This window comes from Nelumbo lutea, chromosome 2 (assembly GCF_056320005.1).
Source record: "Nelumbo lutea isolate HS-2025 chromosome 2, American lotus-T2T, whole genome shotgun sequence".
Classification (NCBI taxonomy): Eukaryota; Viridiplantae; Streptophyta; class Magnoliopsida; order Proteales; family Nelumbonaceae; genus Nelumbo; species Nelumbo lutea.
The window spans coordinates 34,538,519-34,554,107 of record NC_142685.1 but is presented as its reverse complement, the minus strand read 5'-3'; the positions used below and the strand labels follow the sequence as shown (position 1 = coordinate 34,554,107).

At 35.7% G+C, this 15,589-nt stretch overlaps 1 protein-coding gene across 2 annotated transcripts; it reads right to left on the bottom strand.

Moving 5' to 3' along the window:
• Window positions 1–4,044: 4,044 nt before the first annotated feature.
• On the bottom strand, window positions 4,045–7,570 carry ADAP (ARIA-interacting double AP2 domain protein). 2 transcript variants are annotated; one of them, XM_088968336.1, is made up of 8 exons: window positions 7,252–7,564; window positions 7,094–7,176; window positions 6,935–6,943; window positions 6,673–6,761; window positions 6,052–6,125; window positions 5,926–5,976; window positions 5,509–5,585; window positions 4,045–4,831 (listed from the first exon to the last, which is right to left on the bottom strand). In XM_088968336.1, exons 1-8 carry the CDS (start codon window positions 7,407–7,409, stop codon window positions 4,329–4,331), a joined length of 1,044 nt encoding a protein of 347 aa, XP_088824462.1. In that variant the 5' UTR covers window positions 7,410–7,564; the 3' UTR covers window positions 4,045–4,328. The 2 variants fall into 2 exon arrangements, with proteins under 2 accessions (XP_088824462.1, XP_088824463.1); XM_088968337.1 differs by lacking the exon at window positions 6,935–6,943 and having other exon boundaries at window positions 7,252–7,570.
• Window positions 7,571–15,589: the final 8,019 nt, after the last annotated feature.

The window sequence follows — 15,589 nt, the reverse complement described above, 5'->3', positions numbered from 1 at the left end:
GTTTGGCAACATTACATTTATACATTGACAAATGACAGAAAAAGAAGTAAATTTGCACTCAAGTGGGCTTTTGATAAAAAAGGCATATGCTTCATTAGAATTCGTGTTTACATCTATTACAACAAAAGTCTATTTGATAAAAAGGAAAATTTGTAGTGCAAAACGAACTCAACTTTGCAATTTGTATGAACTGTTTTATTCTTTGCATATTTCCATTCACACTTATTTGCATCGTTTCCAAACACAGCCTTAAACACAAACTACTACAATGAAAATGCATAAGACTAATGACATGAGGTACAACTAATTTACATGGAAAAATTAAATGACATGAGGTGCAAATAAATTACATGAGATGGTTGTCATGGAAATATGAAATGCCAAGAACTAGGGGTGAGCATTATACGGTTAAAATCGAATTACCAAACTGAAAATTTTGGTTTCGGTTTTTTCGGTTCGTTTATTTTTCGGTTTTTGAGAAATTCGGTTCGATTAATTCGGTTTTTAATAATTTTGGTTTTCAATTTCGATTTTCAGATTTAGAAATTCGGTTAACCAAAAAAACTAAATTAGCTAAAATTCATTATATAATATATAATATATAATATACAATATATAATATTTAATATATATATATATATATATTTTATATATTAATATATTATAAATACTCTACTATAATGAAATTAAATTTTATAATATATTATAGGTTATAATATATAATAATAACTAAATTCGGTTTTTAACTGAAATATCCAAAAAATTGAACCACAAATTTCAGTTTGGTTATTTCGGTTTTATTGAAAATCGATTTCGATTTTGATTTTCATTTTAATATTTTGATTTTAAAAAATTCAGTTTATTCGATTCAATTTTTAAGGGAATAAACCGATTGCTCACCTCTACCTAGAATAGGATTTTGCTTGGGATTCTTATGCATTCCAATAATACATGGATCGAACAGACTTAACTAGTCATTATTGGAGTGCTTTATGCATTATTGGTAGGCCAAAATAAATTGTCATAACCTCACCGCATAAATAGGAATGAATTATAAATAAAGATTACATATTATTGACATGTAACTAAGGAAAATGGTTTTCGCATGTAACCTAAAAACATCGTAATATAGGATATCTCTTATACATGATTAAGTTTCTTTAAGTCCAACTATCAAATGTTTAGTTCATTAATTAATCTATTTATTTTTTGATTGGTCATCAACAAACCATTGGAATCTTCAAAACAAACCATTGAGTATAGTGACATCACCTAACAGTAGGGACCTTTCAAATGGTAGTACTTCGTCACCACCATAGTATGAATGTTCAATGTTATACCATGGTGATAATGGATCCTACCAACGACTAAGTCAAGGCAAATGCTAAGATAAGACTGAACCAAGATTTGGGAGTCTTCTTCCTTGATTGGTGCATTGGCGTCGCAAATGCAATAACACCTATTCACATCACTACAACCTAATCATGGGTATTGGGCCACCGTATGCCATTTACGCATTACGTCGACTTAACATAAAACACCCACCAACACAAAATTATCGTTTATGTTAAAATACAGCATATCATGTATGTGCATTGAAACAAACACATGTGTCCTAATCATACCAAATAATTTCCACTATTTAAATGATCCCCGTAGCCATTAATATCAGATGCGTGTGTGGGTAAATGTGGCAGTTATAGCTGTTCATGGGCCGGGTAATCCGATGGCCCAGTCCGTTATTTTTTGGTTTTGGATAAAACTTCAGGCTTATGGGCTCGAGTTCAGGCTTTTAAATATCAGGCCCCGTTATTTTACGGGTCGAGCTTGGGCTTTTTTAAATAAGTTCTGTTTGGGCCCGAGCTCAGCCCAATACTAATTTACTAAATTAGTATTAATTTTTCTTAAATTATTAATGAATATTAATTTACTATTATGAAATATAAATTAGTTTATTAATTTTTAAATTATTATTAAATTAATATAATATTAGTTTATAAAAATACTTCAAAAAATAAAACATTTTGTGTATAGGTCGGGCTTCAGGCTCAGGCTGAACTCAATATCTAGGCCCGATGGTCAAATCGAGTTCGGGCTCAGGCCTATACATTTTCTATTGATAAAGAGATAAAGCCCGGCCTGAACCCAACCCGGCCCAGCCCATGAAGAGTTCTAGTGGCAGCCAATGCCACAATTCTTTATTCATGACCGGTCCTTGACAAGCCAATAGCAACACAAAAAGAAAACAAGCAAAGAACAAGACATGGCGTACTCTATGCAAACCTCAATACTTAAAAAAACCTTTTGAATAAATAAGTATTTTCCTTCAAAAAGATTACTCACAAGTATTGACGCTTTAACGGTTCAATTAGGGTTTTAATGGCAACATCACTTTGCAAAAGGAATAGAGTTTGATGATGGGCGAAATCAACACATCTACCACTTGGCGCCACGTCACCTCGGAGACCTCAAGACTTGCTTGAGCAACCTCAAAAGTCATTTGACATCAGGACGGGTCCATGTACCCACAAGTGGCCTCGGTAGATCATCCACAACGGTCAAATCAAAGCCGCCCAATACATTGGTTCCACCTCGGGCTCTTTGGAATATTAGACGACCCAGGCATAGATTAACGTTCTCGTAGAATGACCCCAACCTGCCACGTCAGCATGGGGAACGCGTTTCCAAGTAGTTAACATCTCCGAGATCTTCAAGAACATGTCGAATAACCAATGGAAGTGACAAACGATTCATCCAGAGAACGCTCTCATGGGCCCCTAAGAATTCGGACACCAAGATCCATTACTTCCGAGAATCTCGGGAGTGCCTTGATTATCCCCCAACTGGACATGTTCATGGGTCGGGCTTTGGGCCCAATTTTATACTGTCTCAAACTCAGGCTTCAGGCCAAGTCCATTAGAATTTTGACAAAAGCCAAGTCCAAGGCCAACCCATGAACAGGTCTACCCCCGACTCTATAAAAGGGGGGGGGGTTGCCTTCACCTTCACATGGTATGCTCTCTGATAAGGTATTCTAACTCTCTTTGCTCTCTCTACTCGGAACTATCCATTAGCCCATCAAGCTCGGCACTAACTTGCCCGTCAAAGCCTCCTCACCTGGGCTCACAACCCAGGCTCTCTAACATCTTCTCTTTTGCAGGGTTCAGGCCACTCACTGCCCTCACTCGAAGCTCTCCGAGTAGATCGAGCACCGTCAGGGTTTAATATGATTTTACTTGTTTACTTGTAACCAAGAACATTACCTTTCAATGGCGCACAACCGTCGGGTGTTGCAACACTCGTTACTTTTAGGCTAGTGGGTTCGTGGATTTGGGGTTTCAAGTGGATTGAGAGGTGGTGATGTTCAAAGGTGCCAAAACATAGCCCAAATGAATCATTTAATCTCCTTTTGGGTCACAAACAAAAAGGGCAAGAGAGTCGTTTCACATTTTTTACATTTTAGTGTTTTTTTATGGTTTTTAAAATCGAACCGGTCAGGGGTGCGATTATTGGTTCGAATGGTCCAATTGTTCGACCTAAATGGTTGGTCTGTTCTGACAAAAAATAAAATAAAAAATTGAAAACGGTCAAAACCATTTGAACAATTTGAACAGTTAATCGGCCGGTTCAGCGGTTTGTTAACCAAAATCAACGGTTTTGAGGAAAAAAATGGTTTTAGGGAAATCAACGGTTTATAATATTTTTATTTATAGTATTTATAATATTTATTTATCTATAATTTTTCAATATGTATAATTGATTTCCATAATATATTTTTATTTTTTAATATGTATAATATTAGTTTATTTATTATTTTTAATTCTAACCCTAACCCTTCTCGCCCCTTTTAACTTCAAACATCATTTCTTAACCAATCATGTTAAGAGCATTATCTTATAAAATGTACTTATTTGGTGCATTCTAAATTTTGTAACAAGTGAATTTACAGGAAATCAAATTATAAGCTAAAAAAGATTTACCAAAAAATTGTAAGGAAGATACATCTAAATTGCAATTGAACAACGAAGTAAAAGTAAAAAATAGGAGAAATTAAAAGGGGACGAATTCAAATTGACACGTGTCCTCAAAAAACTAATTTGTCTCTACGTATATAAAACGAACCAAGAATTGTTTACCAAAAAAGAAAACAATAATTTGTAAGCTTAACCCTGCAAACAGGATTTCTCTTTCTTGTTTTTACTTCTGTTCTTTCTAATCGGGTCCAACCGTTCTTTTCTTCTGTTGACAAAACCTGTTTATGATTTCTAAACCCTAATTTTGTTCCCTAATCGAACATCAAGGACAGAATAAATCGCTGAGTTTCTCCACTAACCATCCAATTCACACTCATAGATCGAAGGCACGAACGAGTCAAGATCGTCAAAGATAATAAGGTCGTCCAGGTCGGCGTAGCTTCCGGAATCTGGGCAATCGAAGTACGTCTGTATGTCATCCGGAAAACTGCACCGAGGCGGGTCAGCCTCAGATTCCGGCGGGGTAGACGGGGAGTCGGCCGTCGACGTCCTCTCGAGCATCTCCTTCAACTTCGAAGACTGAAGCAGCAGCCCCAGTGCCGACGAGGCGGTGGGGCTGCCGGTTGGTCGCGGCTGAGTAACGGCCGGCTCGCCCACGCCGGAGTTCTGGTGGTGGAGAAAGCTAGGCCCAAGCTTGTGAATAGGGTCAAGGTTCGGGTTTGGGTTGTTATCCGGGTTATCGGGGTTGGGTCGGAAGCACTTGATGTAACGGCTGATGTCGAAGTTGGTAACGGCGTTGAGTCCCCGGTACTCGATAGCTGCTATATCGTACGCAGCTGCTGCTTCCTCTTGGGTGGCTGCAGCGAAATAGAGGGAAATGTTAGGGGTAATTCGGGAATTAAAAATATCAATTAACTAGAAGATTCGGTGGAGGTGGGGGGTTGAACAGAAATTATTGCTGGAAGTTTGAAATCTTTAAATAGCCGTTGGGAGTTGTTGATCTCTCTCCCAACTAACTAGAAATTTACTTATATCACCAGTCTCCAACTTAGTATTAACCAGCAAAGCTGCAATGGGGCATGGTCTTATTGGACTCCCATTTTGACAAGTGGCACTATATATTATATGACACGTGTCATTGGATAATTCATCCAAGGTCGGCCTATAGGAAATTGGGTCCCAGCTATTGTTTCAGTTGTTGCAGAAAAGGGTGTCAAGAAGTCATTCAATTTCTCATCCTAGAATTTTTATTGCTTATGGGAATGTGGTATTGACTCTCAGGTAGTTGTGCTCTAGCTTACCAAAATGAGAAAAAAAGGTGGGATGGCTGAAAGAATTGCCAAACTAAGCTCAATTTCTGTGTTTGTGGGTGGGTGTGGAATGAGTAAAAGCTCTACTTAACCAAACACAGTATATGTGTTTTGTTGGGTGGATGGGTGGGTGTAGAGAGACAACCTTTTTAAGTTACCTAACTTATGGGATTAGAGAGAGAGAGAGAGGTTGTTAAGTAATTAAAGGTTTTAGAAGGAATTACCAAATGTTCCAAGGTAGAGGTATTTGTTACCAAAAACTCTGCCAATCCGAGCTTCCCATCTTCCATTATGGTGATGTCTGCAAAGTGAACATCAGTTATCAATACAGAATTCCATAGAGAAGTAGTTGATGTCATGAAGCTATTATACATGGTTGGGGTACTTTGGCCTTGCTGTTTGGTTGAATAATTCTCCTGTTCCAAATCTATTTAATTGACGAACATAAAAAAGAGAGAGAAAACCTAACATGTGAAGCTGTGAGTAAATGCTCCTTGCCAAATGTCCTATGTTTTGAATGTAAAGTAGGTACCATAGTCCTTGTGAAGTACACTGTTTGTTGAAAAGTTGGAACTTTCCATATACATTAGAGGGGATTTCTAAATAGATTTTATTTGCTATTCATTTAATTCCATAGTTACCTTGCAACCCCACGGTACTTTGAGACTCCCCTGGAAAACCCACTACTTTTCCTGAAAATTCAATCCATATAAACACCTCAGTTATTCAGCAAATTTGGATTTCTTTTTAGTAACTGTTGAAATTACCTTCTCAATGATCCGATGTATTCTTCTCTGGACAGGCTCTCCATTTCTTTTAGCTCTTCTTGGTATGTCGATAACTGTGGTAATCACATTCAATTAAACCATTACTAGCATGACATTAAGTCGGTTCAGGTTAGGTCTGATTAAGACAACCCTAACCAAATGAGCAGTTGCCTTACCCGAATCCAACCTTAAAACATTATGTTGGGTTAGGATCAGGTTTAGTTCAGGTTGGCTTCATTTCACTACTTCCTTTTGTGAAATGTTATTATTTTAGCACCATTTCTAGGTGTTTGACAATATGGTTGGTTTTGTTTTGAAAATAAAATCAGTTCACAAGACCATGTTACGGAACATTCCCTGTGCATAAAAGAACATGGTTACCATGTTTGGTCAAGGTTTCAACTTTAATTCAACCTAAAATTAAGTTGGATTCATGCTTTTCAACCCTAACTCAAACCTCAACCCGACCCGATCAAACCTAACATTTTCGGGCTGGTTCAGGCTAATCCGCTCCATGTTGCAGCCCTAACTTTTGTCTCCAGCCAACCCGGCCGGACTCATTCAGATGAGATGAGCCAAAGATTAGAACTGAACACATTAAAGGAATGAGAATAGACTCACCGGAAAATTAAGTACAGTGTCTTGTCCCCAGTACTTCAATGCTGCCAAGTCATAAGCATGTGCTGCTGCTTCCTCGTCGTCGTAAGCTCCTGAGCAGCCAAAACCACAACTGGGTTCAGACAACAAATATCATGTTTCAAGACAGAAACATGAAATCCTTTTGGATGTTCTTGGGTTGAACACGTGAACTTCGAATTTTCGCCTGAATGTTTGAACTAATACCGTTCTTGTTTGACTTAACACGAAAAAATGTTGTACTTACCAAGATAGACTGTATTTCATTCGAATCGCCACAAAACCCAGTTGGAGGAAAAGCAAAAAAAAAAAAAAAAAAAAAAAAGAGAGAGAGAGAGAAATATTAATTCAATTTCATGGAAGAGAAAGAGAAGGATGCAATCGCAACAGGAGATGATCAAGGAACCTTGTCTTCCTTTCTTCTTTTGAGATTCACTCCAGCAATTCTTATCCCACAAATGAGCCTCATATCGACCCGTCCAGCGATGCCTGAAACAATGACAAGTTAAAAATATGTAAAGAATTGATCAGGAAAATTTGAATGACCCATGAACAGAATTCAACCTCGTGACTCCTCGGTAGATTGAGCTACGTTGAGTGGGAGAGTCTCTTGGGACACTCTTCCTGGTTCGTTTCAGCTTTGTTGCAGGTATGGTGTTGCTACCATTACAATTGCTGCTGTTTGCGGTGTTTGTCTGATTTTGGTGTGTCATCTTTGCCATCGGAGATTAATTAGCAGTGGAGAAATGAAATAGAGAAGAAGATATGTTGGAGAGACGATTAAGCCCTCCAACGGAGAGGATTTTAAAGACAGACGTTGGGGCTTTGGGATTGAGAGTACTCTCTCTCTCTCTCTCTCTCTCTCTCTCTCTCTCTTGTCTTTGTTTGTTATTTGTGCCATTCTTCCTATTATATTGACACCGAAATGGGTTCTCCCAGAATTTGGGCTTCTTCAGCCCTCCCTCCTACATTTCTCTCTCTTAGCTGGTAATTGTTGGCCAGAACTAAACCTTTCAGTATCCAGGTTGGCCAACTCCTCCCAGGTCTAGTCTTGGATCGGGCTGGGGGATACCAATTCAACCAGGATTAACCTACCATGGACCCACCAACCCAAGGACTTGGCTAGCCTGGTCCTTTTTCACGGTTAGGTTAGACCCAAGAGGATATTGGCTCGGATTATTTTTCCATTATGAACCGAATTCAACCCTTTTTAACAGGATTCAGTGGCTCCAGCCAACCCTCCCCCCAATACGAGTCCGATCACCTGCCAACAATACATGTTCCAACCCTCTACCAACATCATTTTATACCACACATCTCATACATGGCACATGTCCCACTTTTATGATAGGTCTCAGTTTCAGTGAAATGTACAGTGTTAGATGAAGTTGGTAGAGGGTTGAAACATGTTTTGTTGTTAAAAGATCAGCTCTGCCCACAGGAAAAGGGGGAAAGAAGAAAAAAAGACAACCGAAATTATGTATTTACTTTTGTTATCACCGAAATTATATATTTTTAATGTATGTATAGGTGCTTTATAAATTATACATGGCAATTTTAGATGATGGTAGTGATAATATGTTTCTAAATTTTTTCTATAAGTTTTTATATTTATGTGTATAAATATAGTTCTTAGTGATTTTAAAGATGTGTCTAAATGTTTTCTACAAAATTTTTAGTGTTTTATATTTTTAACTTTTTTGCATACGTTTGGTTTTGTGGGCTTTATTGAAAAAACGCCGCCACATCAGTGCCTCATAGGCATTGGCATTTTCCCCAATGCCCCAGTGTTTCTTGAAACCAAATGCTGATGTGACGCACTTTAATGGGTATTATTTGAGGTGAAAAGTAAAAAACATTTAAAGTGATGCCTAGCCAAACAACAAAAACAAGAAATGTTTAAAGTGAAAAAGTACAAATAAATGACCCATCTATAAACGCCCATGGAACCAAATACATAATTTATCTATTTATGATATAAATGGTTGACACATTTGATACAAAAAAGTTGAATTATATTGTTGACTTGGCCACCAAATAGGAAAACAATTTCACTTTTGGGTTAGCATTAAATTTTATCTTTCATTTCCATCATCATAAAAATAATTCTTATTTATTTCATTACTTATTTTCTTTAATATGACTAATATATATGAAGTATTAGAGATGTGTTCACATTTTTCTATAAAATTTATGCATTTTTTCATAATTTTTTTCTTTCTTTCTTTTTTATTTTTATTATTTAATTATGATATCAAGTGTTGACACATTTCACTTAGGTGGAATTGTTGACACACACCAAATAGGAAAAAGACTTCATTTTTGAGATGGTTTTAAATTTAATTTGTATTTCATTTCAATCACCAATAAAAAAAATTCTTATTTATCACAAAATTTTTCTTTAATAATATTAATATAAAATATCAATATTTCTATTTTTTTCATTTTTCGTGTTTTGATGTTTTTTAAATTTTATTATTTAACTTTGACATGAAGAGTTGACATACTTGACCCAAAAGGTTGAATTGTTGACACGCCACCAAATACGAAAACAATTTCATTTTTGGGTTAGTTTTAAAATTTGTCTTTCATTGTCAACATCAATAAGAACAATTATTATTTATTACACTTATTTTTCTTTAGTATGATTAATATAAAATATTAGAGATGTTCTCATTTTTTCTATATTTTCATTATTTATTTATTTATATTTTAAAAGTTTTATTATTTAAATATGATATCATGGGTTGACCCTTTTAATTTAGATGGTTAAATTACTTGCTACTAAGGCATAAGAACAATTTCATTTTAAAAGTCATAGGTTTTATATTGTTAAAAGTATTGGATATAGATTCAATTGATAGAATTTATTGATAATAAAAAATAGCTTAAATATAAGGTTCAACAAAAGAGAATGAGTTAATAGCTTAAATGTTAGACTTAATGTGAGTGACTTGAATGAGGTGAAAAGTAGTAATTCAAATTAAATTTCCTACAAGGTTCAAAAAATTGATATGATGCGCCCCGTACTAGGCATATCGTATCGTATCTTTTGGGTCACATTTTCTAACTCCCCAAAACCAAAATTTGAAAAAAAAAAACTAAAAAAAGTTAATTCCATGTCTATACGCAGAGGCGTATCGATACTTTGAACCATGGTTTCCTACCCTTATAATTAGAGAGTGGTCAAATTAATAAATAAGGGTGTTTTAGTCAATAATAAGATGTAATAAAAGATAAATGAGAGTTAACACCTTAAATATAAAAAGACATAAATGAGATCGAATTAAATGAGGTGCAAAATAATAGTTCAAATTACCTTTTTTGCTCTCACAATTAGAAAGAAATCAAATGAAAAATAGGGGTATCTTAATCAAACAAAAGCTTCATACTCATTCATACTTTTAATAGTACTATAGATAGAGATGCTTCTAGATTAATGTGGAGTTTATAAATTGTAAGCATTAGAAAATTACTCCTCACTTGGATAAATTTTGATTTTTCACAAAAAATAAATTGAAATTGATTTATTCCTTTCTTGGTTCACTAAAAGTGGTAACATTCCTAGGTCAAGTCCACTACTTGGTTTAGCCTACTCAAGGACATAACCATAGCGGGTGTAGTTTCCTCACCCATTTAATGAATGTTAGTATGCATGAACACATTTTATTGGTTTATACCTTTCGATTCTTGCAAATCATTATTTATTTATTTATTTTTTGATTGTTATGTGAATGATACCATTATAGATGTCTACCAATGCACCAATTATTTAAGCAAATTAGACTTTGAACCAAGAAAACATTTTCATAGATTTGTTGATTGAACAAGTCCAAAAAGACAGGATGATTGGAAGGTGTTTGAAGGCAAGTGCATGGAATGAAGCTAAAAGTGCCTTTCTTTTTTACTAAACTTAGATTGAAGTTTAATACAAAGGCCTTTAACAATAAGGTTCAAGATTTAAAGTCTAAGTACAAGGTTGGTTAAAGATATACAACCATTTCTGGGTTCTTATTCCCTTATTGTTTTGAGAGGTATCACTTTAAAAGACTTCATGGAAAGAAATAGTCATTCTAAACTATTGAAGAAAAATTCAACTATGTAAATTCTTTGTTAAGAAATGTTATAGAGTGTTGCTTTGGTGTCTTAAAAGCCAGATTTTTAATTTTGAAGTTGATGCCATCATATTTAATGCATAAAAAAATACAAATTGTTTTTATATATTTTGTGTTACACAGTTTCATTAGGTTGTCACGTACATAAGATAAATAATGAAATGATTTATTGGTACCAAAAACACCAATTGAAGGTGATGAGGGAATGCTCCACAATTTTCTTTTTTCCAAAAAACACTTGATGTTAGTTCCAAGCATGTAGATAGATGAAACTAGAGCAAGATGAAATCATGTTTTGAATGGTAAAACATTACTACTTGAGAGTTACTTGCTCTCAGTCAAAGAACATTAGAAGGTGGGCAACATAATTAGTATTTTTTCTTCAGATGTATTGTGTTTTTATTTGATGACATGTATTGGATTGTTTGTATTGAATTATTTGTCAAAAAGGATTATTCATGTTAAATAAGTTTCATGTATTGAAATAGTGTTTTTTATTTGTTAAAAATAGTTACATTGATTTATTTGTATAAGAATGTGTGAGTAGGCCGCCCATAAGTGATAACCGCATATGTTAATGTATAGATGGGGACTACATTGATATCTTGTATAGGAAAATGCAAGAGTGGGTCTTACCTTAATATTTTGTATAGGTAAATGTATAACTGGGACCCATGAGTCCTATTTATATGTTTGAATGTGTTACTTGGTCCAACACATGACATTTTACATGTATGTAAGAGGAACTTACAAATATGTTTTCGAAATGGTCTTTTGTCCTTCTAGCTTTGAGATCTTTGAAAAAAATTGTAATCAAATGGTTTTTGGTCTTTGAAGATATATCTATGAAAGCTCATGGATCTTTTAAGGTCTTGAACTTTTGGAAGATCTTCCTAAAATCACTTTCCAAATGTCCTCCCAAGTTATGTACAAACATGAATAAAAGAACAAAAGTATTACTTATCATAAGACAATAATTATAATATTTTAATAACAAAGAAAAGGTCATTACACCCTCAAATCAGATGCAAACATTAAAAGAACTCCAACTAAACAAAACAAACATGCACAATAACCAAAAATTGAATCTACTTGGAATTTTGAATCAGGCATCATATGTTTTCGCTGCAAAAGCTACCAAATTGAGTCACCATCAAAATTAAAAAGGAATGCCATCTGCTGACTTAAAAATGTTAAAAAATGACAAAAAAGGGGCCTAAAAATTCTGACCCTGGGTAAAGGCTATTTTTGGTTTGTAAGGTGTCTGCTTTTATTTGTTGGCTAATTGGTTTCCTCGATGGGTCTTTTATCCCCTGGGTGGTGGAATTTCTTGTTGCTTTCTTTTTGTCTTCTGTTTTTGCTTTTTGAACTTTTCTTACTATTTGAAGTTGGTTTCTTTCTTTTGTTCTCTTCGTTATTTCTATTGGTTGTTTTGGAATGGATATTATGAAAGCAAGACTTGTACTATGCTTTTGAGGGAGTGGTTTCAGAGGGGGTAAGGATTATGGAGTTGATGCAGTAGATACAAGGTAGAGATTGGAATTGGCTAAATTTGATAAGTTGCGGTACTATGTAAATTGGTTGAGTCTTCCCTAAGTTGGTGATTCCTTTTGAGGCTTTGCATGCCATTTGGATATCATCGGAGGAAGGTGTGATGATACTCCCTTTGTAGTAAGAGTGTCAGTGGGCCGGTTTTCCAATCCAAAATCAATTTGGACCGATTGGACAGACCAACAAGATATATTCTCTGGTCCAAAATATTTATTAGATTAGATTGGACTTGGCCATCTCTGTAATAAATTTATATTGGATTGGGTTGGATTAAGTAAATACCTATGGTCCACTGATATAAGATAAGAATTAATATAGATGTCAACGGACTGGGTTTGGGTTGAAACCAATTTAAATCAAAACAAATTTAAATATATTGGATGATTCAGACATTGTATTGGACCGGTCCAAAATGATCTATAATATTTATTGGATTGAATTGGACTTGATCCATTTATAATAAAATCATATTGGATTGGACCAAATCCTGTCCAATTGACACCCTCTACTTTGTAGGACTTTCGAACTTTGTTTAGGGGCTCAAGTTGTTTTGACCATGTTACTATATATTTAGCAATGGGTCCTTTTGCATGATTGGTCTTTTGGTAGAGCTATGCCATCTATCACCTTAAAGGAGGGCCTAGATTCATGATTTGTCTTTTGATCTGTTTGGTAATGAAATAGGGCTGATGACTGAGAGTAGGATTGGTCATGCGTATCATGTTTAGAATAGTGGTTATTATATTAAAGGTCGGTATCTCTGTAGACCAACCTTTAAAATGTGGAGCTTTTGTTGTGCCGACTTTGTGGGCGGTGTTTAGATGTGAACACTTGCCTCCAGTCTGTTACATTTGTGATTGGATTGGTCATCTTTCAAGAAACTATAATAAGCCATTTTGTTTTGAATCCTCTAATATGGATAGTTTCTTTAATTGTCAAGCAAACTATGAACTTTCCAGGTCCTTGACTCCAAATAGAGCTTGTTTCCAGAGAGAAATGGCTATTATTATGTAATTCATTGGAGATGAATTTGGTGAATGATGATTGTGGCATCTGATTCTGGAAGTGGGGTTGCATTGGGTCAGAATTCAAGGTAGTACACTGATATTAGTTTGGTACCTTCTAGAGATTTTTTGGATTGTTCTGATGATGGTGGTAGTTTGATGTGGTGGTGGGGGTTTAGAGCATTTTGATGATGGGTTTGGTAATGTGACAGAAAATTTTGATAAAGACTTGGAGGAGTCTGTCAAATTGGATATTTGTCTGGAGAGATTGGAGGCAAATTTGGAAACTACTTTGAAGAGTTTGCATGGAAAGTCTTTGTTGTTAGGTAAGAGGCAAAGGGTGGATTTGGGTATTCGGATCCAGGAATTGGGTAATGGTTTGAGTAGTTTAGTTGGTATTTTTTCAAGGATAGTGTTTGTAACTATGGTGGCTATAGTACTATTTATTTCTTTTGTGTAGTATTTTCTTTTGATTGTTATTCTTTTGGATAGTCTATTTTGTGTCTTTATTTTGTTCTTGTTTTTCTGTCTGTAGTTTTCTTGGGGGATTGAGGGGAAGAAAATTGATATGTTTGAGACTCGGGTATTTTTTGGTGGAATTAAGGGCAGAGGTGTCTGACCCTAAACAACCACAAGGTGTTTTATAAGAATTTATAGCTGGAATCAATGTTCAAAGCATCGACATGTATCGATTGATACTTATTGTTTCGGGAGTACCCCGATATGCCCCTACAAAGGGTGTAGGTTTTGGTCGGTTCAGGGGGTAGAGGAACCTTAAACTGTTCCCTAAATCAGTTTTGAAAAAAAAAAAAAGTAAAAAAAAAGTAATAATATCACCTGATACACCCCTATCGGCATATCGGACGTATCAATATTTAGAACCTTGGCTGAAACTACCATGGGTATGACTGACATGCCGCAGTTGGAGGTCTTAGGGATCAGACTTGTAATGGTATCCTGATTTTTTGTTTTTATGTGAAACTAAGATTGTTGATGATAAGGCCACTCGCTTGAGTTAATTATTGAAATAATCAATTCTGAGTCTTAAGCAGTTCAGGATAGTCAAGAACTAGAATGAATCCAATATAATTATTAATCTAGACAAAATCATGAAATCAAAACCATTATCCATAAAGTATACCCGATCTATTGACAGCCCTACATGCGAGTCTGTCCCGATTTACGCTGACCCAGCCCATTGACAAATACACCCATTTTATTTCTGTAAAGGGCTGAGGCCATCTTGCCTGAATCTAGGAAATGAGGGCAACTGGTATTCTTCGGTAATTGCAGTCGGACCCCAATGTTTTCTGAGAATCGCCGAACAACCCTTGTCCGAATTCTCTGTGGAAACAGGAAGATACTGGGCCAACATGGTGTATTAAAAGTTGGAAGATACTGTCCGAATTCTTTGATAAGATTCATTGCTTTTTAACAAGTTTCCTTTAATCAAGAGCCTAGTGGCTAGTGCCTTGATCCATTGAAGATGGGCTAGGCCTTCGCTTTCAGTCTATAGACTCGTGATTTGAAAGTAAAAGCTCTTCCAATGCACATATTTACATTCATTAAAGCATTGATGCGAAGATAAAAACTTGGGCTATGAGAATAACAGAAAGGCATTTACGAAGAGAATGCAAGGAAATGAAGATTTGTAGGAGGAGCCGAGGAGGTCTTTGGCCCATTCCTGCCCACACGTTAGAGTTGATACTTGACCTTTATTGTCAAAGGATGGGGTTTGTCTTGGCATTTGGCAATGCTCTCGTCCTCTAAAAGGTTAAAACCCCGTGTCCATAAGGCTTTAAGGTTTATGTTTCGAGTTCACATCTCCTACACACAAGGGCCGCCTCACAACGTCCCATAGTACATTCTCACTGTGTATTGGGAATATCTCCCGATGATGATAATATCGATTCTGGTATTATCATCGGAAGATATTCCCAATACACGGCAGGGATGTGCTGTGGGACATTGTGGGGCAGCCCCTTGTGAGGAGGATCGTTGACTGATTCAACAGTTTCTGGCCAATGATGAATTTGGGGTAAAACAAAACTGATTGTCTAGACGGTTCCCGAACCAAATGGGCCAACCGTCGTGGTTTAAAAACCATAGGAAAAACAGATTCTAGGGTACAATATATTTCCCATTCCCAAGGTTGAAGATCATGTATTTTAAGATGAGTTCATTTGAATGATTCTTAGCTTTTCTTTCTGTACGGGTACAAAATAACCTACA